At 37.3% G+C, this 26,609-nt stretch overlaps 2 protein-coding genes and 1 long non-coding RNA gene across 8 annotated transcripts in view; 1 reads left to right on the forward strand and 2 right to left on the reverse strand.

Annotated features, from left to right (window-relative positions):
* Positions 1–19,251, forward strand: part of tpd52l1 (tpd52 like 1) — a 36,156-nt gene extending 16,905 nt beyond the window's left edge. For 3 of the 6 annotated variants that reach the window (XM_015607410.3, XM_015607408.3, XM_015607409.3), the window contains 5 exons: positions 3,557–3,658; positions 7,205–7,219; positions 10,450–10,488; positions 10,791–10,851; positions 17,750–19,251. In XM_015607410.3, the coding sequence (XP_015462896.2) occupies positions 3,557–3,658; positions 7,205–7,219; positions 10,450–10,488; positions 10,791–10,851; positions 17,750–17,872 (340 nt within the window). In that variant the 3' untranslated portion in view covers positions 17,873–19,251. The remainder of the gene's footprint in view (positions 1–3,556; positions 3,659–7,204; positions 7,220–10,449; positions 10,489–10,790; positions 10,852–17,749) is intronic. The other 3 variants (XM_007255407.4, XM_022684906.2, XM_022684914.2) reach the window with 2 other exon arrangements.
* On the reverse strand, positions 12,583–13,229 carry LOC111196008 (uncharacterized). Its single transcript, XR_007441034.1, has 2 exons — positions 13,120–13,229; positions 12,583–12,699 (listed from the first exon to the last, which is right to left on the reverse strand). It is a non-coding gene; the product is annotated as an uncharacterized LOC111196008 (long non-coding RNA).
* A 40-nt stretch (positions 19,252–19,291) lies between the features above and the next one.
* hddc2 (HD domain containing 2) lies at positions 19,292–23,913 on the reverse strand. Its single transcript, XM_007255408.4, has 6 exons — positions 23,809–23,913; positions 22,687–22,808; positions 21,910–22,012; positions 21,702–21,770; positions 20,895–21,033; positions 19,292–20,791 (listed from the first exon to the last, which is right to left on the reverse strand). Exons 1-6 carry the CDS (start codon positions 23,851–23,853, stop codon positions 20,661–20,663), a joined length of 609 nt encoding a protein of 202 aa, XP_007255470.1. The 5' UTR covers positions 23,854–23,913; the 3' UTR covers positions 19,292–20,660.
* Positions 23,914–26,609: the final 2,696 nt, after the last annotated feature.

Raw genomic sequence — 26,609 nt, forward strand, 5'->3', positions numbered from 1 at the left:
TCATTTGAGAAAAAAAATATGTTATAATGTTTCTTCAGATGTGTATTGTCACTTAAGGCAATTAATCAAACATGTCATGTTACAATGTTTTGATTCTTGACCCAAGAAGTAAATACACAGCATTTTCTCTGTGTCTGTGTAAGTGCTAGGCTGCTGCCTCCTGCGTGAGAACCGTGATGGGGGTGGGGAGGTGGGGCGTCTGGGGAGCAGGAGTAAATTGGAGGTAACCGCATGGCCTCCATCCACATGGTTGGGCATGTGCTTTTGCACAGATATTTCCAGTTACAGCTAAATTCATGCTTTTAATCCCAGAAAACGCTTTTATTTACCTTTAAAAAGTGGTTTAAATGCCTGATTTAAGGGCCCATTACTGCTGTCTTCCTCAGGTTTTGAGTGCTTGACTCGGGACGTGAGTCAATGTGCGGGTAGGGGCAGGGCTGTGGACTCAGTGGGCCCTGGATTGTTTAATATCACAATATATATTGTCGAAAAAAGCAATATATATATTTGCAATGTCATTTTTTTTAAACCAAGCAGCCATAGATTATTTGCATAAAAGTGACAGAGCCCTTAAATGGCTTGTTCTAAAAGAGACTTAAACTGGCATGAATAGAGCAAGTAAGATCTCTTTATGTGAGAGTGATTTTGTGCAAAGAACTTCATTAACATGTTTGCATACATCTTGAGACCTATTCTAACAGTGTATAAAGAGGTATAATAGGTCCCATTTAAGAGGCTACACAGTAAGCGTATTGCCCAGTTAGTCATTTACACAAGAATGATGCCTATGCTTGTTTGTAAAAACAAATGTCTGTGAAATTAAATTGATGTGTCTGCAACAGTGGTTTTAGGAAGCAATTGATTATTTCTTATTACACCACACTTTTTTTTAGCAGAATCAGGAAGAAACATGTTTCTCCATTTGCAGAGAAAATCACAGAATGTTCCTGCAGCTTCCCTCATTCGAGAGGTGCTTCCCTGCTGTCAGTGCCGATCTGCTTTATGGTTGTGATCTGCCGTAATGGCCACAGCTCAGATTCGCTCAGGCAGAGACAAACGCTCGGTCACAACTGTCCTTTCACCCGTTCACACGGTGACATCATTGGCACTGACAGACACTTTATAGCTCCTTGAAAAACATTGTAGAGTAGAGCATTTAGCACTCAACTCAAAGAAGCATAAAATGTATATATATAATGTTAAAATGGTTATTTGTCATACAATTTATATATTACATTAAGTTGGACAAAAAATAAAATGTTAGTTCTCTGGACTGTTTAAAATAGCTCTTTATATACCCTATTATAACCTGTTTATCTAAGTTAGAGTGTATGGTGTTATGCATAGATTGCTAAAGGCTGTTATCAATTCTGTTTAGGCAAATGAACCCTGCCATAACACTGATCCGCAGTGCAGTCCATAATGAGAGTTTGGTGCTGCTTTCCAGCACACTCTATACAAAAGAAATACACAGCTAAAACACAGCAAAAATTGAGTCGCTGTTCAATTACTTACAGACTGCACAGTGTGTCCCTCCCACACTGACAACTCTGACCGTGGTTATTAAGTTACCACACAGTGATGTTTTAACTCACACCTCAAGTGAAAAGCCCCATCTCTGGTCACGGTTGCCATGGTGAGGGGACCGCAGACTGAGAAAGCTAACGTGATCAGATAGCGCAGTGGGATCTTCTGACCGATGTGAGCGTTTTCCCTACCCTCATCTGACACACAAAGACACCTACATACATTATCAGAACCTGGGCTCATACATACAGTATGTATTCATATTGGATCCAGTACACTATAAAAAATGATTCAGTCCCTGTGGAGGAAACCCTAAAGCCACATAGCAGAAAAGGTTTTTAGAAGCAAATCTTCTTTTTTTTCTTGAATGGTTTCTCCATATTTCTATATGGAAGAACATACAAAAAGTTACTCAGTGAATTTACAAGGCCAATTACCCAACCCACTCATTAGGACTCCCCCTATCACTAGTGATGCCCCTACACCACGAGGGTGAAAACTAGCACATGCCTCCTCCGATACATGTGAAGTCAGACATTGCCTCTTTTTGGACTCCTGCTGATGCAGCATCACAGCAAACTCAGAGGAAAGCACAGCGACTCAGTTCTGATACATCAGCTCACAGACGCCTCCTGCTGATCTACATCACCCTTTGGAGTGATGAGGGGAAAGAGACCGCCATATACCCATCCAGAGAGAGCAAGGCCAATTGTGCTCTCTCAGGGCTCTGGCAGCTGATGGCAAGCTGCATGAACAGGATTTAAACCAGCGATCTCCCGAACAAAAACGTTTTCATTAATTTATTTTTGATAACACTTTATAAGTGTTTAAGTGGTCCTTTTTAAATGAAATAAACAATCATCCAGCATCCAGACTCTCAGTAACTTATTAACCAAATTTCAATGATGTAGAAGCATCATGCTTCATGGTGTTTTTTTTTTTATTCCAGTAAAGTGCTTTAAAGTTTAAGGGATGGCAGGATTGGCATGAATGTATATGTGTACTAAACCCACAATGCTTTTCAAAAAGGTGTTTTCTGCCTAAATCTTAAATATTATTGCATTGTAGGCAATTGTTTTTGTGGTTTAATAAAGACTAGATTAAGTGAAACCAAAAAACTGGAGCCTTTGCTGTTTAACAGCCCTGTTAATACAAACTAAGTTTAGTTTCGTCCTGTTTAAGACCCTGCCAGATGGGGAGCTAGCTTTGCCAGTCTGCATTAGTTATTAAACATGTAAGCGCATCATCTACTGTCTGATTCACTGCAGTGACCTCTTTCTTTTAGAAACGGGTGAGCTGTATTCTTACTGAGGTGTTGGCCTGACTGTAGGCAGCAGAGCGGAACAGGCTGGTATAGTCTTACAGGATACAGTGTGTTGTTACAGGACAGTGCTGCAGAGCTGCTCAGAAAGTCAAATTTGACTTCAGCAAACTGTTGACTACAGCATGTCTCAGTCTTTAGAGTTAGGAAATCTAGGGGTCTCCTGCTACAACACTGATTCTGTGGACCTTTTCTTAGTATCAAGGAGTAAAATCCATAATTATCCTTATATCATTAATATTCTTAGTATAAATGTTTTGTACTACAATTGTACAATTGATAATACTAAATTATAGGGTTGATGTACATGGTGGTTCTTATGTGTGTTTTTATGTGTTTAGTATGTGTGTAGTTCTAGCTCCATGGTGGAAATTACCCTCCCGGTGTTAGTGTGGAGGGTGAATAAGGGTCTTCACTGGTGGGCTGAAATTTAAAGAAAGAACCACTACATGTTGGGATTATTCCTATCTTTCTTACTGTTAAATAAACTAGCCAAAGCATGATAATCTGCCCCTGTTGATGCTAAAATACTTTTTTGGTGCATCTTAAGGGGCATCATGGCTACTACCTTTTAAAATGAAATGCTCTTTAGAAATTAGTTTGTTAGTTAGCTACTTGAATCTGTCTTGCAGCTGAAAACAACCAGTGTCCTTGACAGCTAGCAAAATGTTCCTAAGGAAGACAACTTTGTTTCTGTGTGCTCGACAGATACAAAAAAACATCTGAGACGCTCAGTACGGCAGGCCAGAAAACAACTGCAGCTTTCAGCAACCTGGGCAGTGCCATTAGTAGGAAGTTTGGAGATATGAGGTATGTATGACTTTATTTAGCAGCCTTTAAAGGAAATGCCTTCAAAAGTCATCAAATGCTAATGTTGCTAACATTAAATTAAATCCTGTGTAGTTTACCTCAGTTTAGCGTTTTAAAAATTATGCTAAAAATAATGCTAACTGCTTTTCAGTCTCTAACCACTTTGGAATGTCTGTTTGATATGTTTCTTTAATCAACTGCTTTATGCATCCGTCTCTGTCTGCTTACTGTAGCTTACTACAGAAATCACATGCTAGCAGCCACAGCTTTCTCAAATTAACCACACAATACACGCACTGTCTGCCGTCTTCTCGTGCTGAGGACATGCAGATGGATCTGTGATGCATGGTTGCTGAGAAGGGTTTAGCCCAGACAATCTGTTTTGAGAAGGCATGTTTGTGTTACATAAGCGTAGATTTAAGCAGCTTTTGATGGGCACAGGCCTGGGCAGCTTGGGGATCAAGGCTTCTCGTGTCACAGTAGCAAGAATGCAACACAAAATGACAATTTCAAAGCCATATTAAAGAAGGAGTTTTCAAAGAGTGGTGTCAAAAATCAGGTTCAAAAACCCATATTCTTTCGTCTGAAATCCAGTTATATTGATTGTAATGCTGGCCTTTCACAGATTTTAATAGTTTTCTCACAACCAGCTTTAAACATATATTTTTGTTGCATAGTTAATCCCAATTTCATAAAGCATGTTAGTTACTTAATTTCAAAATGTATCCAGTAAGCAGCAGTGACGTATTAGAAGGGTATAGCAGTGATTGTGCAAATGAACTGAAATCAGACGTTCAGTTAAACAGCTAATTATACCACAGTTAGTTTCAACCCTGCAATGTAATTGGCTGAGAGGTGTTCTATTAGTGCCGTTATAAGCCGGTAATGCACTGTAACCTAGGCTCTCCGTGTATTACTCCGCCACATACAGGTAATCTAGCAACAATACAGCTCTTACAAGCCAAACAGCACAACTTCAAATGAAACAGCAATGGAACTATTTTAACTTGAGGAGTTTTTATAACCAAACAGATCATATTTTCTCGTCCTCTTTAACTCAAAATCTTTCAATAAACAGTGATAATGGAACTGTGGTATAATCGCAATAATACACTCAACGTTTGTGCTATAATGTGTAACTCGGCCTACAACCACAGCACAGCAGTGCCAATATTCCACATTACAGCATGAACCTCGAGTGTAGTGGCAAGTATACTACCAAAGAAAAGTGTGATGGTTGTGACATCCCAACCTTGGTAAATTCAAGATAAACAGTATTTACTGGAGTTTATTTTGTAAAATGTATTAATCTTTACAGACACTATTATTAAAAAAGCAAGGAAAGATATTGTTCCATGATTTGGCCCTTTGAGCATAGTTTGTTCTAGCCACCCTGTTGATCAAATTCTTGCCCTCAGGATGACACATTGCAGATGGTCAACACTCAGTGCCATCCGCCTTGGTTCTGCCCGGTGCCTGCCTACAGCACTGGGCATGTAGATACAGTGTGTTTCATTGACATTCCAAAATGTAATTAAGAAACAAAGAGTGAACACAAGTTAGCCCATGTCCAGTGCCTTGTGCCCAGAGTTTGTTCACACGTCTGTAATATTTTCATTGGTCAGACACAGTGTTCCATTTATCATGATACTGTATCATTGTCTGAGACTGAGGCCTTTGTGCTCATCCTCTATCATTTGCTTCACACATTCAAGGCTGTCCACCAAACTCCTACAGCCATCATTACTTCAGTAAACAAAAATTTCTCCTCATTATACTGTAAATCCAACCCCTCATTCTCCTCATTTCACTCCAGCATGTTTGGGCTGCTGTATTCCAGGAGGTATGTGTGTGTGTGTGTGTGTGTGTGTTTTGGACAACTTCTCAGATCATTTTATAGCATGTGTATTATGTTGTCTTTTAACTTTTGCTGTGTGAAGATTTACTACATATGCGTGATGTAAATCTGTAAACATACATGTTCTGAGATTTATGATCAGTTTATTGTGCTGTTATTGGTCTTTGAAATCTGGAGAAAAAACGTGATTATTAATTATCTATTAATTATAACAATGCATTTTTTTCACTATCAAAAGCAGTGTAAGAAAGGAAAGTGAAATAAAAGAGTGTCTACACTTCACATGAACCTCATGATGGAACTAAATTGATTATTCTATTTTTTCTTTTAAATCATGACATAGCAGCAATATTAACTCTTCTCAATCTTCTGACTGATTTGAGGTAGTCGATATATATAGCTTTTCTGAGGTTTGCCATGATGATTTCTTAAAGTTGAACAGTTGAATAAAAAATGTCATCTAATGACACAAAAATCCTAGATTTTTATCTATCATTTTATCAAAGCTGATATGATAATCATAGTTTTATCATAGCTCTGATTACACATACCAGTAATAATGCCAACTGATCTGGAACACAGAATCAGAATTCACACTGTCTCTTTGTAAAAAAAATCACTGAGAATCCTGCTAGTTTATACTAAATACTATATATATATATATATATATATATATATATATATATATATATATATATATATATATATATTTATTATAGATAGAAATGAGAGCACCATACAATCTCTTGATCTACCCAATGAATTGTTTCAATTCAACACAGTCTCCTTACTGGGACATTTACTGCCAGACCCGTCCTGGTGGTATATTTTTCAGGGCAAATATTACTGTGATGGCATTTGCTTTTAATGCCTTACTAAATCTGGCGGTGCCTTTTATGAATGTGAAAGTTTTATTGCTCTGGGCATCCTGGCTCTGGGCACACCTGAGAGGTTTTATTGTACATGCGAGGTCCAAAAAATGTAAATCATTTTTGAGAAAAAAAAGCAAACCAAAAGCAAACCAGTCCTTATCCATGTGACATTAATTACAGATTTCTGGATGAGTTATTAATATATTGAAATTATATCATACACGTACTATATTTGCAATATGGAATATGTCTTTTATTACAAAGCCTTTAAACTTACTGCATTAAGAATATATTGCTGATAAATTCCCTTTAATCTATGTGAGATCACTTCCATCTATAAGGAATGTTAAAATGTTAGAATGATAAAAGATGGCCTTGAGTAGAAGGATAAAATGTAAAAAAAAATTAAAAAAATAAAAATAAAAAATACTCTTTTTAGGAGTATTATATCAGTCTGCACTGGCCTTAAATAATGCATGAACTTCTTTATAGTCCAGAATAGATGTTGCCCTTTATAATAACCAGTCTTGTTTAGATAATTGCCTGATATCTGTGATCAGAATCTTTTATGTTTGTTTGAGTTTACCAGTGAAAGTTTCATCACCAAGTCAAATATCCTCTTTATAGACTAATAACCTCCTGCTTCATCAGGATCTAATCAATATTTATATCCTATTGACTTGATTTTCCTTAGACTGAGTTTCAGCTCTGCATGAGTGTGTGTGTGATCTCAGTGTGTGTGAGGTTGGCTAGGAGACACATCCTCTCAGTAAAAGTGCTAAATGTTTTCTTTCTTCTCTGGTTGCACATCAAAAGATCAAATTCAATAGGGTAAGATGCTGGACGCCTGTGTGTGTGTGTGTGTGTGGACTGAAGTGTGTTTGGTGTTTGCATGATAAATAAGAATGACGTATCCTGTAACAGAATCAAACTGACCTGAACGTGAGACATAGATTCTTATGTAATCTCCTCCCCAGCACCAGATAACAGCCTACTGTAGGCTAATCTACTGCATGCCAATCCAATAAGAGCTAATTTCCAAAACATGTGATGTACACAAACAGAGCTCGTTACTGATGATTGGTAGCTACAGTTGTGGTCAAAAGTTTACATACACTTGTAAAAAAACATAATGTTATGGCTGTCTTGAGTTTTCAATAAGTTCTACAACTCTTATTTTTCTGTGATAGAGTGATCGGAACACATACATGTTTGTCACAAAAAACAGTCATAAAATTTGGTTCTTTCATAAATTTATTATGGGTCTGCTGAAAATGTCACCAAATCTGCTGGGTCAAAAATATACATACAGCAACATTAGTATTTGGTTACATGTCCCTTGGCCATTTTCACGGCAACTAGGCGCTTTTGGTAGCCATCCACAAGCTCCTGGCAAGCTTCAGGTCGAATGTTTGACCACTCTTCTTGACAGAATTGGTGCAGTTCAGCTAAATGTGATGGTTTTCTTGCATGAACCCGTTTCTTTAGCACTGTCCACATGTTCTCAATGGGGTTTAAGTCAGGACTTTGGGAAGGCCATTCTAAAACCTTAATTCTAGCCTGGTTTAGCCATTCCTTTACCACTTTTGATGTGTGTTTTGGGTCATTGTCTTGTTGGAACACCCAACTGCGCCCAAGACCCAACCTTCGGGCTGATGGTTTTAAGTTTTCCTGCAGAATTTGGAGGTAATCCTCCTTCTTCATTATCCCATTTACTTTCTGCAAAGAACCAGTTCCACTGGCAGCAAAACATCCCCAGAGCATAATACTACCACCACCATGCTTGACAGTAGGCATGGTGTTCCTGGGATTAAAGGCCTCACCTTTTCTCCTCCAAACATATTGCTGGGTGTTGTGGCCAAACAGCTCAATTTTTGTTTCGTCTGACCAGAGAACTTTCCTCCAGAAGGTTTTATCTTTGTCCATGTGATCAGCAGCAAACTTCAGCCGAGTCTTAAGGTGCCTTTTCTGGAGCAAGGGCTTCTTTCTTGCACGGCAGCCTCTCAGTCCATGGCGATGTAAAACACGCTTGACTTTGGAGACTGACACCTGTGTTCCATCAGCTTCCAAATCCTTGCAGACCTGCTTCTTGGTGATTCTTGGTTGACTCTTGACCATCCTGACCAATCTCCTCTCGGCAGCATGTGATAGCTTGCGTTTTCTTCCTGATCGTGGCAGTGACACAACTGTTCCATGCACTTTATACTTGCGTATAATTGTCTGCACAGTTGCTCTTGGGACCTGTAGCTGCTTTGAAATGGCTCCAAGTGACTTCCCTGACTTGTTCAAGTCAATAATTCGCTTTTTCAGATCCACACTGAGTTCCTTTGACTTTCCCATTGTAGCTTTTGTAGCTGAGTCTAATCACTGGGTCAAATGAGCCCTATTTAAATGGGCTCATGAGAAGTCAACAGCTGTAGTCAATCAGAATCACTTACAAGAAGTGAAGAGGCCATGACATGAAGCTAATTTGATTGACACAACTCGCTACATCACCAAAATTGACAAATTTTGTTGCTGTATGTATATTTTTGACCCAGCAGATTTGGTGACATTTTCAGCAGACCCATAATAAATTTATGAAAGAACCAAATTTTATGACTGTTTTTTGTGACAAACATGTATGTGTTCCGATCACTCTATCACAGAAAAATAAGAGTTGTAGAACTTATTGAAAACTCAAGACAGCCATAACATTATGTTTTTTTACAAGTGTATGTAAACTTTTGACCACAACTGTATGTCTTTGTTTTTATATTGTTATATACTGTCTTGTATGTGTTGTATAAAAGTGATTTCAGCATGCATGCATTTCAGCATCATTCTGTTTCTTTTCCTCTTCAGTACACAGCCAAGGTAATGCTAGCAAAAGTCCTTCTAGGAAGCTAGCATACAGTTGCGTACAGTAGCGTAGCCTGGTCTGGTTTGTTAGTTGTGTTTGTTGTTATTTCCTGCAACTTTGTACTGTAAAAACATAAGTGAGAGACGAGCCTGACACGAATTAAGACAGTTTGAACCAAATACAAATAGAGTTGAACCATTTACAAGTAGTGAATAATATAGAATACTGGTTCCTGCACAAAGAATGGCCTTGGGATTGGGACTGTGTTGTTCAGAGTTGCCCAAAGTAAACTAAGACAGCTTTTGGCCAATTTACCAGTAATATGTATACAATACAACATATTTAGTTACAAATAAAGAAAAAAAAAGTTTTTACTATTTTTAAACTATGTTTAATACTTTTTAAACTATTGTTTAATATATGCTACATTTAGTTGCATGATATTTCCATTTTGTCCATTTTGTGGTCATTGGTCCACCACAAACATTGGTCACACTGCCATTAGATCCACCCCTCCACCAGGCAAAGTTTGGCCACCCCTGTTCTAATTAAAGCTAATATGTTAATTAGTGTTAATACCCTAGATCTGTCTCTCAGTTAGATTTTGACTGTAATTCTAGATTGCTGGTCAATTGCCAAAGTATTACTTAAAAAAAATATTCAGTCTATTAATACATTTAACAAAAAGTCAAAAAGAGTCTTATTTAACTGGATTTTATTGTAAAATCAAGCTAATTATTTTCTAATTATTAGCTACTCATTTTCTAAATAGCTAATGTTGGTCATTCTGATCAAGGGAACCAGTAAATCTGGAGAAAGCATGTTACAGTTTTATGCAGTAGTTTGGGCAAGCAAAAAATAAGTTGATAAAGGTTCTGCAGGAAACAACCTTGAATATGATTTTTTTAGAGCAATCTATTTTCATACAGAATGTACAGAATGTGCCATAACATTTACACTTTTTTCCAGTCTGCTAAATTTAGTAAACAAACATTAATTGTGCATTAATTACCGAATGTGAATTTACCAGTGCCCACACTTTTGCATGTCTGTAAATGTTTAATCTTAACTAAAGTAAAAAAAAGACCTAGTTACGTTATCCTGTGGCTCTCTGTGTGGGATGCTTGCTTGACCTGTATGTGCTTTATGTGCTGTGTTGTCTTGTGTTTGTTCATGCTAATGTGTCTCTTTCTTGCCTGGCCATGCTTTCTTGGGACAGCTACTCTATTCGCCACTCTGTGAGCATGCCCACCATGAGGTAAATGTGAACTAGAGTGTGAACCACTGTTCTATGTTGATGTTGACGATGATGATGTTGATAATGATGATGATGATGATGATGATGATGACACTGACAGTGATTGCAATATGTTAATAAAGTTTAGAATGTAGGCCTACCTAGAGTCTCAGAGCAGAAAAAATAGTGTTTAATATAAACATAAACCTGAAGAATTGCTCTGTTGCACTAGAAAACTGTGAACAAATCTTCTAGTGATTGCGTGTGATTGCAGAATTACAATTACATTCAGTGAATCTAAGTGTATTTTCTGTTTTTGACAGGAACTCGCCTAGTTTTAAGTCCTTTGAGGAGAAGGTTGAAAGCACTGTAACCAACATCAAGGTAGGCCTGAGCAGACAGGGTGAACATGACTTCTGTGGGTCAATATTGACCGGGGGTTTCAGACAAACCTGAAGTGCCTGTGCTGTCAGCAGCTCAGGAGTGTCCGTCAGTGCACTGCTGTTAATCATTTATCTTCTTTGTCTTTGGCGGCGGCCTGCCAACAAGCACAGCTACCGACTGTTTGAATAAAGGCCAATGCCAGGAGCACTGCCAGCAGAGTGTTTTAAGACTAATCCAAAAGAACCTGACTCTGCTTCCAGACAAAGCTGCACTTAGATCAGACTTACTTACTAAGAAGTAATATAGGTTGTGGGATAGGCTGCAGGCCACTTAAAAACACTCCAGTGTTTTTTAGCCAAACCCTGACACTATCATTTAACATGAACAGAAATTTTACATGTACATAGAAAAGAACCGAACAACACATTCACAGCAATAGAAGACATTGTTCAGTTAATTTCAGAAAATGCAAACATACATGACTATATACAGTCATGTCAAATTATTAAGGACACCTCCTGGTTGTCAAGTATTATTATCCACCATTCACCCTTCACTCTTCAATACTTAGAACCTCACAGGACCAGCACAGAGCCATATATTATTTTGCGTAGTAGATCATTCCCAGCACTGCAGTGACACTGACTGACGGTAGTGGTGTTAGTGTGTGTTGTGCTGGTGCAAGAAGATCAGACACAGCAGGGCTGCTGGAGTTTTTAAACACTGTGTACACTCTCTGTCCATTCAGTTACACACTCCTATCTAGCGTCTACACCAAAAGTACATTTAAAAGTGTTAAATAGACCAAAATACTTTGTGAAGCATTTATGTGGCTTTTATCTGGGGTGCTGTTAACTTTCTGCAGTTTCTGGGGCTGGTAACTCTGATGAACTTATCCTGTGAATTAGAAGTGACTCTTGGTCTTCCTTTCCTTGGGCATTCCTGATGAGAGTTTCATCATAATGTTTTGATGGTCTTTGTCACTGCACTTGAGGATACTTTAATCTTGATTTTTTTCTTTTCAGATTGACTGACCTTCATTTCTTAAAGATTTTTTTTCTATACTTAGTTGAAAATTCTCGTCATAATATGGATTAAAACATTACTCAAATAGTGTAACAATGGTAACAGAGCTCCAATCTGAAGGGAGCTGCCTAGGTAGTCATTGCCTTCAAATGCAGCTCCCTCGTTCGGCAGCATTTTCACCCATAAGGGATCTTATAAGGCAGCGCGTTCTGGACACCTCTGGCGTCAGCATACGCCATCACTTCCAGCGTGCTGTGCTCCTGAGCTGTTTACAAATAACTAAAGTTAATGATCACTTACCTTGGGAAAATTCTCAATGCAGCGGCAGCTATTTCTCTTTTACTCATCCAAATATTACAGATAAACTTAAATATTCATGATTTACTTTAATTATACACTTTTCCTCACTTCATACTCAGAGTATGGTCAGTTTTATTTATGCATTTAATTTATTTTTGAGTAATGAAACCATAATATAATAAATATTTTGTATAAGCCATCAGAGCTAAATTATCAAACTAAGGTACGTTTCACAAAATAGTACATTCATACACAGTCAGCTAATTTATTTACCTTTTAGTTGCATAAAACACAAACATAACATGATTCATAAACTTAAAATTTTAAAATGTACCCATACCCACTAGTTGAGATGTGATACTACAATAAGCATAGTGACAATAAAAACACAACAAGTAAAAATAATAATGTTAAGAGAGAAAACTTTATTAAATTCAAAGAAAAAAAACTATTCATAATGGGAGCTAACGCTGCCTCCAGCCAGTCTGACCAGAGTTCACCTTCCCTGGCCCGCGTTCATCCCTGTGGACAAAATAATCTGAATTAGTAACAGCGGTTTATGGAGAACACGCTCATAATTCCACTTTTTACACATTAAATCACCCAGTTACAGGTAAATCTACAGTTATTCCCTCTAACAATTAAACTGTTTACACATTAAATCACTCAGTTATACGTAACAGTGACTTAAAACAGTTAAAGGTTTTATACTGGACGGCCGGGTTATCCTAACGGGGTTTCCTCAGCGCTCCAGCTGCGTTTGGTTCTCTGTAACTCGGCTAGATACGTGTTAGCTTACCCGGTAGCTTCACCGGGTCAGATCTTACTTTAAATAAAGTACAGGCGAAAACAACACTGGAAAACAACTTAAAACTGTCTAAAATATGCTAGTTTGATAAACACACGCAGCAGTGAGTGAAAATGCAGGAGAAAATTACTTACATTTGTACAGAAACTCCCTCGCAGTGCCGGCTCCGTCCGCCATGTTTTTAAATCTGAGCGCTGGAACTCTGAGCTTGTGAAATGCATCATGGGATTGCCATCGCCGTGAAGGATACATCGCACGCTGCCTTTAGAATCGGGGTAAAGCACATGCTACCTTCCGAATGGGACAGTCGTTTTCTCGGGAGCGTGCCTATGCTGCCTGTAAATGCTGCCTAGTTGGGCAGCTCCCTTCAGATTGGACCGCAGCTAACATTGGTCCCAACCACATGTCTGTTCACTGCAGAGCAGGTGCTCCATGTACAAATTCACTCAGAACAGAAAAAAAGGAAAAATAGAAAGAGAAATCTGTGCTTAGTGAGACTGGTTAGAGTATATGTAACAATGGTAACAGAGCTTACCAGTTTGTGTGAACAGTCTTCAGGCGGCCCAACCACAGATCTGACTGTTCAGCGCAGAGCTGGGGCTCCGTCACAAATACACACAGAAGAATAAAAAGAACAATAGAAAGAGAAATATGTGTTTAGTTAGACTGGTTAGAGTATATGTGTGGTTATAGAGTCTGTTCAGTTGGAGAGTCTGATTAGGTAACAATGTTAACAGAGCTTACCTGTTTTTGTAAACAGTCGTCAGTCGACCCAACGACAGATCTGACTGTTCACTGCAGAGCTGGGGCTCCGTCACAAAAACACACAGAAGAAAACAAAGAACAATAGAAAGAGAAATATGTTTAGTGAGACTGGTTAGAGTATATGTGAGGTTTAGTTGGAGAGTCTGATTAGGTAACAACAATACCAGAGCTTACCAGTCTGTGTAAACAGTCATCAGAAGGCCCAACCACAGATCTGACTGTTTACAGCAGAGCTGGGGCTCCGTCACAAATACACACAGAAGAAGAACAAAAATGACAAAAAAAAGAAATATGTGGTTAGTGAGACTGGTTAGATTATATGTGTGGCTAGAGTGTGTTTAGTTGGAGAGTCTGATTAGGTAACAATGATAACAGAGCTTACCAGTCTGTAAACAGTCACCAGGCGGCCCAACCACAGATCCGACTGTTCACAGCAGAGCTGGGGCTCCGTCACAAATACACAATAGAACAGAAAGAGAAACAATAGAAAGAGAAATCTGTTTAGTGAGACTGGTAAGAGTATATGTGAGGTTCAGTTGGAGAGTCTGATTAGGTAACAATGTTAACAGAGCTTACCTGTTTTTGTAAACAGTCGTCAGTCAACCCAACCACAGATCTAACTGTTCACTGCAGAGCTGGGGCTCCGTCACAAATACACACAGAAGAAAACAAAGAAGAATAGAAAGAGAAATCTGTTTAGTGAGACTGGTTAGAGTATATGTGAGGTTTAGTTGGAGAGTCTGATTAGGTAACAATGGTAACAGAGCTTACCAGTCTGTGTGAACAGCCATCAGACGGCCCAACCACAGATCTGACTGTTCACAGCAGAGCTGGGGCTCCGTCACAAATACACACAGAAGAAGAACAAAAATGAAAGAAAAAGAAATATGTGGTTAGTGAGACTGGTTAGATTATATGTGTGGCTAGAGTGTGTTTAGTTGGAGAGTCTGATTAGGTAACAATGGTAACAGAGCTTACCAGTCTGTAAACAGTCACCAGGCGGCCCAACCACAGATCTGACTGTTCACAGCAGAGCTGGGGCTCCGTCACAAATACACACAGAACAAGAACAAAAATTACAGAAAGAGAAATCTGTGGTTAGTGAGACTGATTAAATTATATGTGTGGTTAGAGAGTGTGTTTAGTTGGAGAGTCTGATTAGGTAACAATGGTAACAGAGCTTACCAGTTTTTGTAAACAGCTGTCAGGCGGCCCAACCACAGATCTGATTGTTCACTGCAGAGCTGGTCCTCCGTCACAAATACACACAGAAGAAAAATGATAGAAAAAAATCTGTGTTTAGTGAGAATGATTAGAGTATATGTGTGGTTAGAGAGTCTGTTCAGTTGGAGAGTCTGATTAGGTAACAATGGTAACAGAGCTCACCAGTCTGTCTGAACAGTCGACCCAATGACAGATCTGACTGTTCACTGCAGAGCTGGGGCTCCGTCACAAATACACACAGAAGAAGAACAAAAATGAAAGAAAAAGAAATCTGTGGTTAGTGAGACTGATTAGATTATATGTGTGGCTTAGAGTGTGTTTAGTTGGAGAGTCTGATTAGGTAACAATGGTAACAGATCTTACCAGTCTGTCTGAACAGTCGTCCGTCGACCCAACCACAGATCTACTGCAGAGCTTGGGTTCCATCACAAATACATACAGAAGAAAAAAAAAGAACAATAGAAAGAGAAGTATGTGGTTAGTGAGGCTGATTAGAGAATATGTGTGGTTAGAGAGTCTGTTCAGGTGGAGAGTCTGATTAGGTAACAATGGTAACAGATCTTACCAGTCTGTCTGAACAGTTGTCCGTCGACCCAACGACAGATCTGACTGTTCGCTGCAGAGCTGGGGCTCCGTCACAAATACACACAGAAGAAGAACAAAAATGAAAGAAAAAGAAATATGTGGTTAGTGAGACTGGTTAGATTATATGTGTGGCTAGAGTGTGTTTAGTTGGAGAGTCTGATTAGGTAACAATGGTAACAGAGCTTACCAGTCTGTAAACAGTCACCAGACGGCCCAACCACAGATCTGACTGTTCACTGCAGAGCTGGGGCTCCGTCACAAATACACACAGAAAAAGAACAAAAATGACAAAAAGAGAATTATGTGGTTAGCGAGACTGGTTAGAGTACATGTGTGGCTAGAAAAGCTGTTTTGTTGGAAAGTCTGCTTAGGTAACACACTGTTAAGGAGTACAGCACCATTTTAACAACCATTTAAACAAGTCCTTTCAGTCCTGAAACACTCAGCTAAATGATTCACTCCTCTAACAGTGTGAACCTGAACTAGCCTTCAGTTTATTTAAGTGATTGTGAAGGATTGTGAATAATAAATATTTAGATTTATTGTATCTCTCGTTACTGTGTCCGCTATAGTGATATTAACTCTGTGACTCTAGGCTGTGACTCTTTTAACACAGGTAGCGCTCAATATCTACCTGTAGAGTTGTGTACAGAGCTCGTGCAGGTGGGTAAAACCTGCGCTGATCTGGGGTCTGTAGCTCCGCTGATCTCCTCTCCAGCACAGTTAATAATAGCGGTATTTCTGTTAATTATTAATAATATAATATAATAAATATAATAATATAATGTTATTCGGTTACCGGCTGCTGCTCCGTGATCGGGTTCAGCTGTTTACAACTGTGACGTCGAACTGCTTCGAACATCGCTCCTGTTCACCAGCGACGCCGTTACCATGGACGCTGGTTATGGCGACGCAGGTCTCCATAGTAACGGGTGTAAAGTAGCTACTGGAGTTGCGCTAGTAATGTAAAGTTAAAAACGCGTTCACGCTGCACGCGGTGTCCGCGCCGCTGTGCGCTGCTGTGTTCAGATGTTTGTCAGAGTCAGAGCAGATTAGCGCGGGAAAACATACAGACCCCGGTCCACACGGTTAAGGGTATTATAATACACTGTAGTACTGGGACTGTGTGCGTTTATGAGCTGTTAACTACAGCCTATCCCTATAGAGTCCATGGTGAGGTGTGTATTACACACCCTTTAAAAGATGTGAAAAAAGCTCCTTACAGCACCCTGTCTTTCACTTTAAAGGAGACCTCCGGTGTAAAATGGACTTTTGGTGTAGTAAAACATGATAAAATGTACTTACCTTTGATGAATAGCACAGCGTACCGAGATCCAGAAATTTTAACAGTTTGTCCAAACACCCTTCAGACTGGGTGACACTGGACATAATTTGCCCCGAAACATCGCTTTTTTACACCGTTATCCAGGCTCACAGTAGCTCCACTCCTCCTTACTAGAATCCGGAGAGCCCTGCCATTTAAAACGAGGCATTAATAACTTAAAATGTGCACAAGAAGCTTATTAAAAAAACACTGTTTCAAGTTCTCCTTTAATTCAGGAAGCACTAGTCCCACCAGTTTAACTATTTAGACACTTATAATTTTTTGTTACATCTGGATGATGTACCCTCCTATTATGCTCATTTTTTTTAACTCCATTGCTAATTATTTTATCAATATTTAGGGCAAGAATAATTCACTCGTTTTTAATGAAAAATATATGTTCAAACTTTTTTTAAATGTTTCACTACTTTAATACTTTTAAAAGGCCAACATATAAAACAATAGTTTTATATAACATTGAAACGTTGCAATTTTGTTTTAATTATATGTTGATTACGCTAATTAAGGCAATCAGAAGAAGTTTCATAGTAAAAAAAAAAAACTTTTAACTGTTTTTCCTAGATCTTCAAACTTTAAAACGGGTCAAATTGACCCGTAACGTAACAGGAGGGTTAAGCCATGTTCCCACAAAAGTAAGAAACATGAGCTGCAGAAGCAGCGCTTTGCTTTGATTTACGTTTTCATTTGGATCCAGCTTTTATCTGAATAAAATAATAGTCTAATAGTAAGAACATGCATTTCTAGGACTACAAGTAACGATTATTTTGATAATCACTTTATATGTATATTATACAATAAAATAATCTTCACTCTCTACTTTTGTTTCTGTTTTTCATCTTGACCAGTCGAAGGTCGGTGGGACCAGCAGTGGAGGCAGTTTTGAGGAGGTTCTCTCTTCAGCAGCTCAGGCCAGTGCTCAGGACATCCCCACTAACAACCTGACAGAAAACAGTGAGCGCACGTGTTAATGACCCCTGCCTGCTTCAAGCCTAACCTGGAGATGGACCTGAGCTGCCCCCTGTGGCCAGGTGTCTGCAGTCGCTTTTTCAGGAAAGAATACCTGAAGCCCAAGATAACCAGCCATTACCACATATTTTATCCACATCTTTAACCAAAACATTACAGTCAGAGGTTGTGTGTGTTGGTATGGCTTTTATCCAAATACTTAATCATTTAAACTCTTTTGTATTTAAAAAGAAATGCAATGTGTTTATTCGTGTATACTGAGCTACCTTCTCAGTAACTGTTTTTTCCCCCACTTATATGATACAAAAGAAATTAGATTATATTAAATGCATATTAAATGTAAATCAATTTATTGAACGAAAATAATGAGACAAAATACTTTAAATGATTTTACACAACCAGACTGAGCTTTGTTTCATGGACCAATGAGAAGTATTGTGCTTTACTGAGACATATGTCTTTGATCCATGTTTTGACAAGTTGATTGTTGTTGCATCCTTATAGACCCACATATCCTTATTATGCGTGTGTTTTACAAAATAAACTGCTTGCAAGCATGTTGTAGTTACTGAACAGAGGAGAAACTGTTTCCTGGACAAGGTAATTATCCCTGTCCAGGATCCCAACCCCAGCAGGGATTTAGCCTAGTCCTGGATTATACTTTACTTTCAGTAGTAGAGAATCTCCATTCAGGCTTAACCCATTGGGGTCATTTACCAGACATGAATTAAGCCTAGTCCTGGACTACACAGCATTTTGAATGGACATAATCCATTGAAAGTAAAATATAGTTTTCTGACAAGTTTCACTGTCCAGGACTTGACATTATATGCTCATGTATATAAAGATAAAATATTTCACCACAAACTTATTTCAGCCACAACAATTTTCCTCAAAATGTTAATCAACAGAGACAATAAAAAAGAAGATTGTTTTTGTGCTCATAGAGTCCCATTATTGGTCTCATAGCTTTAAAGTTTTAGTTTTTTCCTCTGGGAAAATGAACCAGGAAAACAATACCAAACATATTTAATTTCAACAGTATTTAAGGAAAGCATAACTTTCCTAGGTAACACACAAGTATACCGTCACTGAAGTATATCCCTGATACTGAGCAAGCGCTCCCTGGAAGCAACATGTTAAGTATTTTTAAATGTGATGTAAAATCAACAGTAATAATTTTATGGAAAAAAAAAATGTTTTTGTATCTTTCAGAATGTTTTTGTCCCTATATACTTTAACATTGTTTTAAACTTACACACTTAACACTATACAAACCAACTGTACTATAAAGCATTTTGTAATGTTATTAATGCCCTTCTTGTATACCAAGTTTTGAAGTTTATGCATAACTTAATATTAAAAGAATTTTGCAAAGTCAGATTTTAATATCTGTACATAATTGAGTGCAAACAATTCAATTCAATTTGAAGGATTGTGGTAACATAATCTTATATTTATTTATGGTTTTATTGCTTTGTTTATACAAACTGTGAAATGCTCGCTTGTTTACCTTCTATGAACAGACGTGTAGTTTATACAGTACAGTTAGAGTTCAATAACTAGCTATTTATCAAAATTGTTTAAACTAAGCCTAGAAACAAGAAAACTAAATTAAAAAGAGATAACTGGTATGCACAATTACTCAAAAATTAAAAAAATGCTAGGGCAACATAAAAAAGAATGTGTCATCAGTTACCAAACATAGCAGTGGGATTCACCAAAAAACACATGACTTGCATTTTAGCACATTGTCTGGAAACAAATAATAAAACGTTGAGGTAGATACCTCTTCTGTATAAAGGTCAACAAACAACAAAACAATTATATTGTATTACCAATATATTGTATTAAACATACGTTTCAAACACTTGAACACCATTTCAAAACAACCGTTACAAAGACCTGATTCAAATGAAATGTTCAGAACATGTGGAAATAAACAGTCTTACAGAAACATGTTAGACATTTTTCCTGAAACAGAAGTTTTTCTTTTCTCCTAAAAGGAAAATAAGTTAAAAACCTATGTATGCACATTTTAACACACAAATACCATGTGAAATGTGCATTTACACAAGTTATAGTGTATTTGCACCCTTTACTGACTAAAATGTGCAAATGTTCACACACTCAGCTTGTCCACTTCTAAAAAAAAAAGAGATGATACAAATTGAAGTGTACAGAAGAGAACAGCAGTCAGAAGCCGTAATCTGAAATATTGATGCCCCTTCTAATACTTCTGGGAATTAGTTGGGGAGTTGATCAGCAAACATTTTGACATAACTAGAAATCTTGCCGATTAATTAATTAATGCAATCAAATCCTCACAGCAATGCGCCAAAATCAATAGAAAGTCTTCACAGAAAAAACAAATGTTGCTCCAACAAAAGTAGGATAAACTCTTTTTAAATACACAGTTTAGAAAAAATAGTAATGAATAGTAAAAAGTCGTCAAAATACTTTTTTTCCAGACAGTTTACGCTATGTAAATTTTTTTTCTAACCTGTTTAATTCAATAAATAAAAAGAAATTGCTCCTTAACTTTGTGTAAAAATTACCATATTGAAGTTTCCTCTAGGGGTTTGTTCACTTATTTTACTAAAAAAAAAAATCAAAACAAATCAGAGTAAATTGACCTGGAGTGCCCAGAGATATGCATAGGACAGTATACAGAAATGGTATTAGTTCTTTGTGGTTAATCACTGGTGATTTTTTAAAATACAAATCATCAGTGACGAGGACATACTAACTTTCATACAGCCGTTATAAAAAGTTTTCACAGGTAAAGGGTCATGATGAGCTTGAGCTTTTTTGATCACCATTATTCTTTGAGCTGGATTCTTCTGCTTTGGCCATGTGTTGAGCTCTCTCCTCATTCAGACTCTTTACAAGCGCCAACACATCTGGGTGATGAAACCGTCCTGCAGAAAGCAAAAATACATCATGCACATTGAAACAGAATCAAATAAAAAGGTTAGAAATGCTCTGATTTCATCACGCAAAGGAGAAATAATAGGACAAAACCTTGAGTTGAGTCAAAGAATTCCTGCAGTCTGCCTGGTTTTCCCTCAAGCTCCTCATATTCGTGTGCTTGTAGAATCATTTCTAGTTGATCAAACTCCTTTACCAGTCTGGCTTCAGGACTGGACTGGGTCTCGTACTCCTGCAGGGAAACGTAAACAGGTCTGCTTTCATAACAGTATAACAGCACTGCTCAAAAAATATTATTACTAAACATAGATATGTTGTAATAAGATAATAAGTGCATTTGTCTTGACACTTTTTATCTAAGAACAAATACAACTGACCAAAATTTTTAATTTTTGTCTTGTTGAAGGCCAATATTTCCAGTTCAGTTTCCGATGCCAGTGGAACAGAACAAATATGTATCTAAATCTTTATCTAAATTATATTTTCTGACAGTTTAACCATTCTATGATTCATTTTACAGTTTTCTAATGCTTACTTATAATTATTTTATTGCTACAGGTGAAATTGATCTATTGATGTAAATTGATACTATTTTACATTTTTGCAAATGTATTACTCTTGAAAAAATTTACAGAGCTATACAGAACTATACAAACTACAGCAAAACAATAGGAAGAACTATAAAGATGCAACTGAGTGTGTAAATGACAATGGCCATTTACTTATAATACAGATGTGCAATGTAAGATATATATTTTTCCCTCACTTGTTGCTCTAGTTAAGTTAATGGGCAAAATAGTGCTACTTTAAAAAGGAAAAATGCTGACATAATTGTCATGAAATGCAATTACCAAAGTTGTAATAAATATCAGAAATTGAGATGATGAGTTTCAATCATACCTCCCACAGCTGGTACAGTTCTTTACGCAGATCCTCACGCAACAGACCAGTGATGTGATCCATCGCCTCCTGAAAGAGAATACAAATGCTGTAAGAAAACAGACTGGAAAGGCCAATGGTTCTTACTAAAGTGTAACATTAGCCCAGCCTGTGTATTTACATAATGCTAATGCAAATAAATAAATAAATTCACAAACATCTACCTCACCTTTTCCCGTCTGTGTTTCTCAGCCTTGCTAATTTTGTCAGCTGGAGCAATGTCCCCCACAATACTTTCAGCCAAGTCGTGGACTAAAGCAATCTTCACGCACCTGAATTGAGAGAAATAAAAACAAACAATCAAAAACAAAAGCCTTTTTTATATTCTGTTGCGCATCATTTCTATATAGAACAACTTTTACCAACCTTCCTCTAACTCCCAGAAGAGTTTATAGTGCATAACCCAAGTTCCCTCCCATGTCTTCATATGGCAAAATGAATCATTTGTGTCTTTGTTTTAAAATAAACACAATATAGCACTGACTTAATGCAAGACATTAAAGGTGTAAACAGGTACTGCCTGAAAATGTGAGTCATTAGACCACGGCTAAAGGAAAATTCACTCCTTCATTCAGAAGTCAGGACACTGAAATTGCAAGACCCAGCCTTATGAATAAATTAACAGTTAATCCAGATCAGACTACACCACCGGTGAATCTAGGATGGTTGCTCAAGTGCAGATATAGCTTTTACACTAGACAACTAATAACATAATATACATCAGTAGTGGAGCTGATCACCACTGATAAAAGTCCATAATTTTTTTTTAGACATATCAACTTCTCTCTTTTCTCTCAGGAGCTTAGAATGTTGCAGTCTGTTGAAGTATGTGAAGTCCATGTATTATCTATCATAACTAAATTATAGTAACAGGGATTTTTTTTTTGAGGAATCAGATTTTTAAATTACATGTAAAAATTCCACATTTCTTTGTTTCTTTACTAACCTGTCTCTGTTAACACTAGTGTCCTGCACTGTTAATGCCATCATGGCCATTCTGTACATGTGATCCGAGACGCTCTCTGGATGCTGCACGTTCCTGTACACCCAGCCGGTGCGTGGCACGCGCTTAACACACACAAATACACACACAAATACACACAAAACTATTAAACTGCATACTTTGCATTACAATGGGCACCGCATTGTTGTCCACACAAGACTAATTAAGACCTGTTGTTCACCACAATACACATTAAAAGCCAATTAAAAAGTTTACCAGTTAATGAAACAGTAGCTTGACCCCACCAACTGCACTAGAAGAACAACAGCTGTAGTATGGGCATACGGAAATGTAAGGGCTTTTTAAATTTAATTAATCTAACTTAGAACACTACTTTATCAGGTTAATTTTTTGGTTTATTCATGGTGTGTGAAGTTTAAAAGGTCAAAATCAGCTATGAAAGTTTTTAATTTTAATTTTAATTTTAAACACAGGCTCACAATGCAATGGATATAAAAAATATATTATATAAATGATTAAATATGATAACATTTAACGTTAGAGTTATACTGTATTCATTTTATATTACAATACTGATTCTTGTTTTGTGGGGATTACAGAAAACAACATTCTTACTATCACTTGCAAATAATTCAGGTCTAAAAAGGTTAAGTTAAGGCTAAAAGAGTTGTTATATTAGTAGTTTCAAAAGGAATGGGCAAAAACTACACTTCCCATAATTCACTGCGCGTCCAAAAAACTAAGCTAGCTGCCATGTAGCAGCAGCCACAGCAACCTTTTATCTGAGCATTTAGCTCCTAAACACATGAACCTACACACATAATAAGCGCAGTATTTCTGTGCAGTTTAGCTAAAGAACAGCGCTGTAGTATCTGCTGCTGTGTGGTTGAGTAAACACTGTGTGTATGTGTGTGTAGTTTAAAACACCTCTTAGACAGTGGGACACTATTTCACCATTTAACTCATTCAACTCCTGTTATACTGAAAATGACAAGAAAATAAACCCAAGAAAAAGATATCTCTTAAAAAGAACCAGCTTTAAAAAGAGGACTAATCGCTCGAGCAGCAGCGACCCACTCCGATAAATAACCAATTAATGTTTACCTTTAGCTGTCCTACTAGTTTCATGAACTGCAGCATGTTCTCCATGCTTCTCCCCCAACAGATTCACACACAATAAACTGCAGCGCCCCCTGTCAGCCCGGATACCAACTGTGGTGTTAGCACACCTACCTCACAAGAGGGCAGTGTTTTCATACTGATATACAGCTCTGGGAAAAATAAGGGAACACTTAAAAATGATGATTTTATCTGATTTTACTAAATTGAAAACCTCTGGAATATAATCAAGAGAAGGATGGATAATCCCAAGATATTAAACCAAACTGAACTGCTTGAATTTATGGACCAGGAGTGGCATAAAGTTATCCAAAAGCAGTGTGTAAGACTGGTGGAGGAGATCATGCCAAGATGCATGAAAACTGTGATTAAAAAACAGGGTTATTCCACCAAATATTGATTTCTAAACTCTTGAAACTTTATGAACATGAACTTTCTTTGCATTATTTGAATATATATATATATATATATATATATATATATATATATATATATATATATATATATATATATATTTTTTTTTTTTTTTTTAAGCCATATCTCATTTTCTGCAAATAAATGCTCTAAATGACAATATTTTTATTTGGAATTTGGGAGAAATGTTGTCTGTAGTTTATAGAATAAAACAACAATGTTCATTTTACTCAAACATGTACCTATAAATAGCAAAATCAGAGAAACTGATTCAGAAACTGAAGTGGTCTCTTAATTTGTTCCAGAGCTATATGTTATTCATATTTCCTGGGGTAGTTTTAAACACTGCTGCCAGTGTCTCCATCCACCCTCCATCCATTTATTCATTCATTTACTATTGCTATTTATACTCACTTACTGGATTGATACTGCTCCTATTTATGTCCACCTGTAATTGTTTACGTTACCATTTTTAGTATAATTTAACAAATAACAGTTTAAAGTTTCAAAGTTGATACAAAAACAGTACCTAGGACAGTAATACACTTTGTTGAATGTTTAAGTAATGTCTTAACTAATTATATATTCACACTAATTAAAACATTATTAAACATAACTAAATTTTAATGGTAAGAGTGTTGTGAATGTTAATGAATTGAGACAAACGTTTCAGTTTAAGTGTTGCCAGCAACCTGCCCGCATACTCTGTCACACACTCTGACTTTAGCTTTGATTCACTGTGGTATTGTTTCAATAAGCTTTTGCAATGTCACAAGATTTATTTCAATCCAGTGTTGCATTTATTTTTACCAAGATCTTGCACTGATGATGGTAGAGTCTGACCACTGCACAAAGCCTTCTCCAGCACATCCCAAAACTTTCAATGGGGTTAAGATCTGGAAATGATGTAAAAATGATGATCTCCTGCTCCCTGAATCACTCTTTTACAATTCCAGCCCCATGAATCCTGACCTTTTCATCTTGGAATATGGCTGTGTCTTCAGGGAAGAAAAAAATCTTTAGTGGAATAACCTGATCTATATTCAGTACATTCAGGTAGTCAGCTGACCTCATTCTTCACCCAGACCTGACCAACTGCAGCAACTCCAGATCATTTACTTTCTTAAATCCAGGTTTTTGGCCAGGCAGTGTACATAAGTTCATAAAATATAAAATAAAGCAAACAAAAGTTTTATACAGAAATATGTAACTAAACACAAAAATTACGAATTTAACAAGTGGGCTGAGTTTTGCATATTCTCACTATAATGCAAAAAACATATTTGTTTATGCTGAAAGCTGAGAACAAAGTTAATAATAAGAATAAGCTGAAAGGGTAACAAACTTTCTGAATGAATCTGTGGGAATGTGATAAAATCTTTAAAAAAGGGAGAATTCTTTAATCTGCGGTGACAACATAATGAAACATGATAGACACAATCCGTGCGCTGTTGATTACGAAATTGGGGAGTTTTTATCTGCATGTCTTTAGTGGTTGTTGCCTCCTTTCGTCTGTTTTGTCCTTGGCACAAATGCTGTACACAATGTTTCCTTGTGCTTTTGAATGAGATCATGCTCTTTTTCAGGGAAGGAAATGAGTTTCAAAGAAGTGCTCTGGTGTTGTTCAGTTTAATACCTATGGACCACACCTATATTATACATGTAACTACCACAGACAACAAACTTGGCATGAATTGTTGTAATTAGCTAAAACAAAATGTTACAATAAAACAAAACACACTCTTTATAGAAGACAATAAGCAGTAATAAGCAGTTGCTTCAGCATTCACCAATTCAGCACTATTATACAGCCTTTCAGTCAACAGGTTTTCTGTATTTTTACTGCATACGCTATAAAAAAACATAAAATGGTTGTTCTTTACAACTGGCTGTTTGCCACAGACACACCAGGCAGAGACTATATATATATTTGTCTAGTTTTTTATGGATCCTAATATCAGTACAAGTATTGTTTTAATTCAGTTTGGCCTACATAATTAAATTATCACTTGTTTATATTTGTTGCTGAAGCAGAAAACCTAAAGTCACCTAAAGTCACCTCCACAGATCGTTTCTTGTGTGTGTAAAATCTGTCAGTCCAGGAAGGACAGCCTGTCTCTAATTATGGTAAAGGGGGATATGTGCGTTTTCCTCTGAGCTGAGTCTCAGTGCTAAATGCAGTCAGTTCAAATGCTGATGACACACTTTTAGCCCTCATCACTGAGGTCACGCTCATCCGCCTGTATCCGAATGCTTCCTCATCACAATCTTTCCTGGAGTAGCCTACACACTGTTTGGAGCGTGTAGACAATGCATACTCTTCCAGGGAGCTGCATCAGCCCTGATTGAGCAACAGGAAAGATGTTATGGAT

This window comes from Astyanax mexicanus, chromosome 1, assembly GCF_023375975.1.
Source record: "Astyanax mexicanus isolate ESR-SI-001 chromosome 1, AstMex3_surface, whole genome shotgun sequence".
In the NCBI taxonomy this organism is placed as follows: Eukaryota; Metazoa; Chordata; class Actinopteri; order Characiformes; family Acestrorhamphidae; genus Astyanax; species Astyanax mexicanus.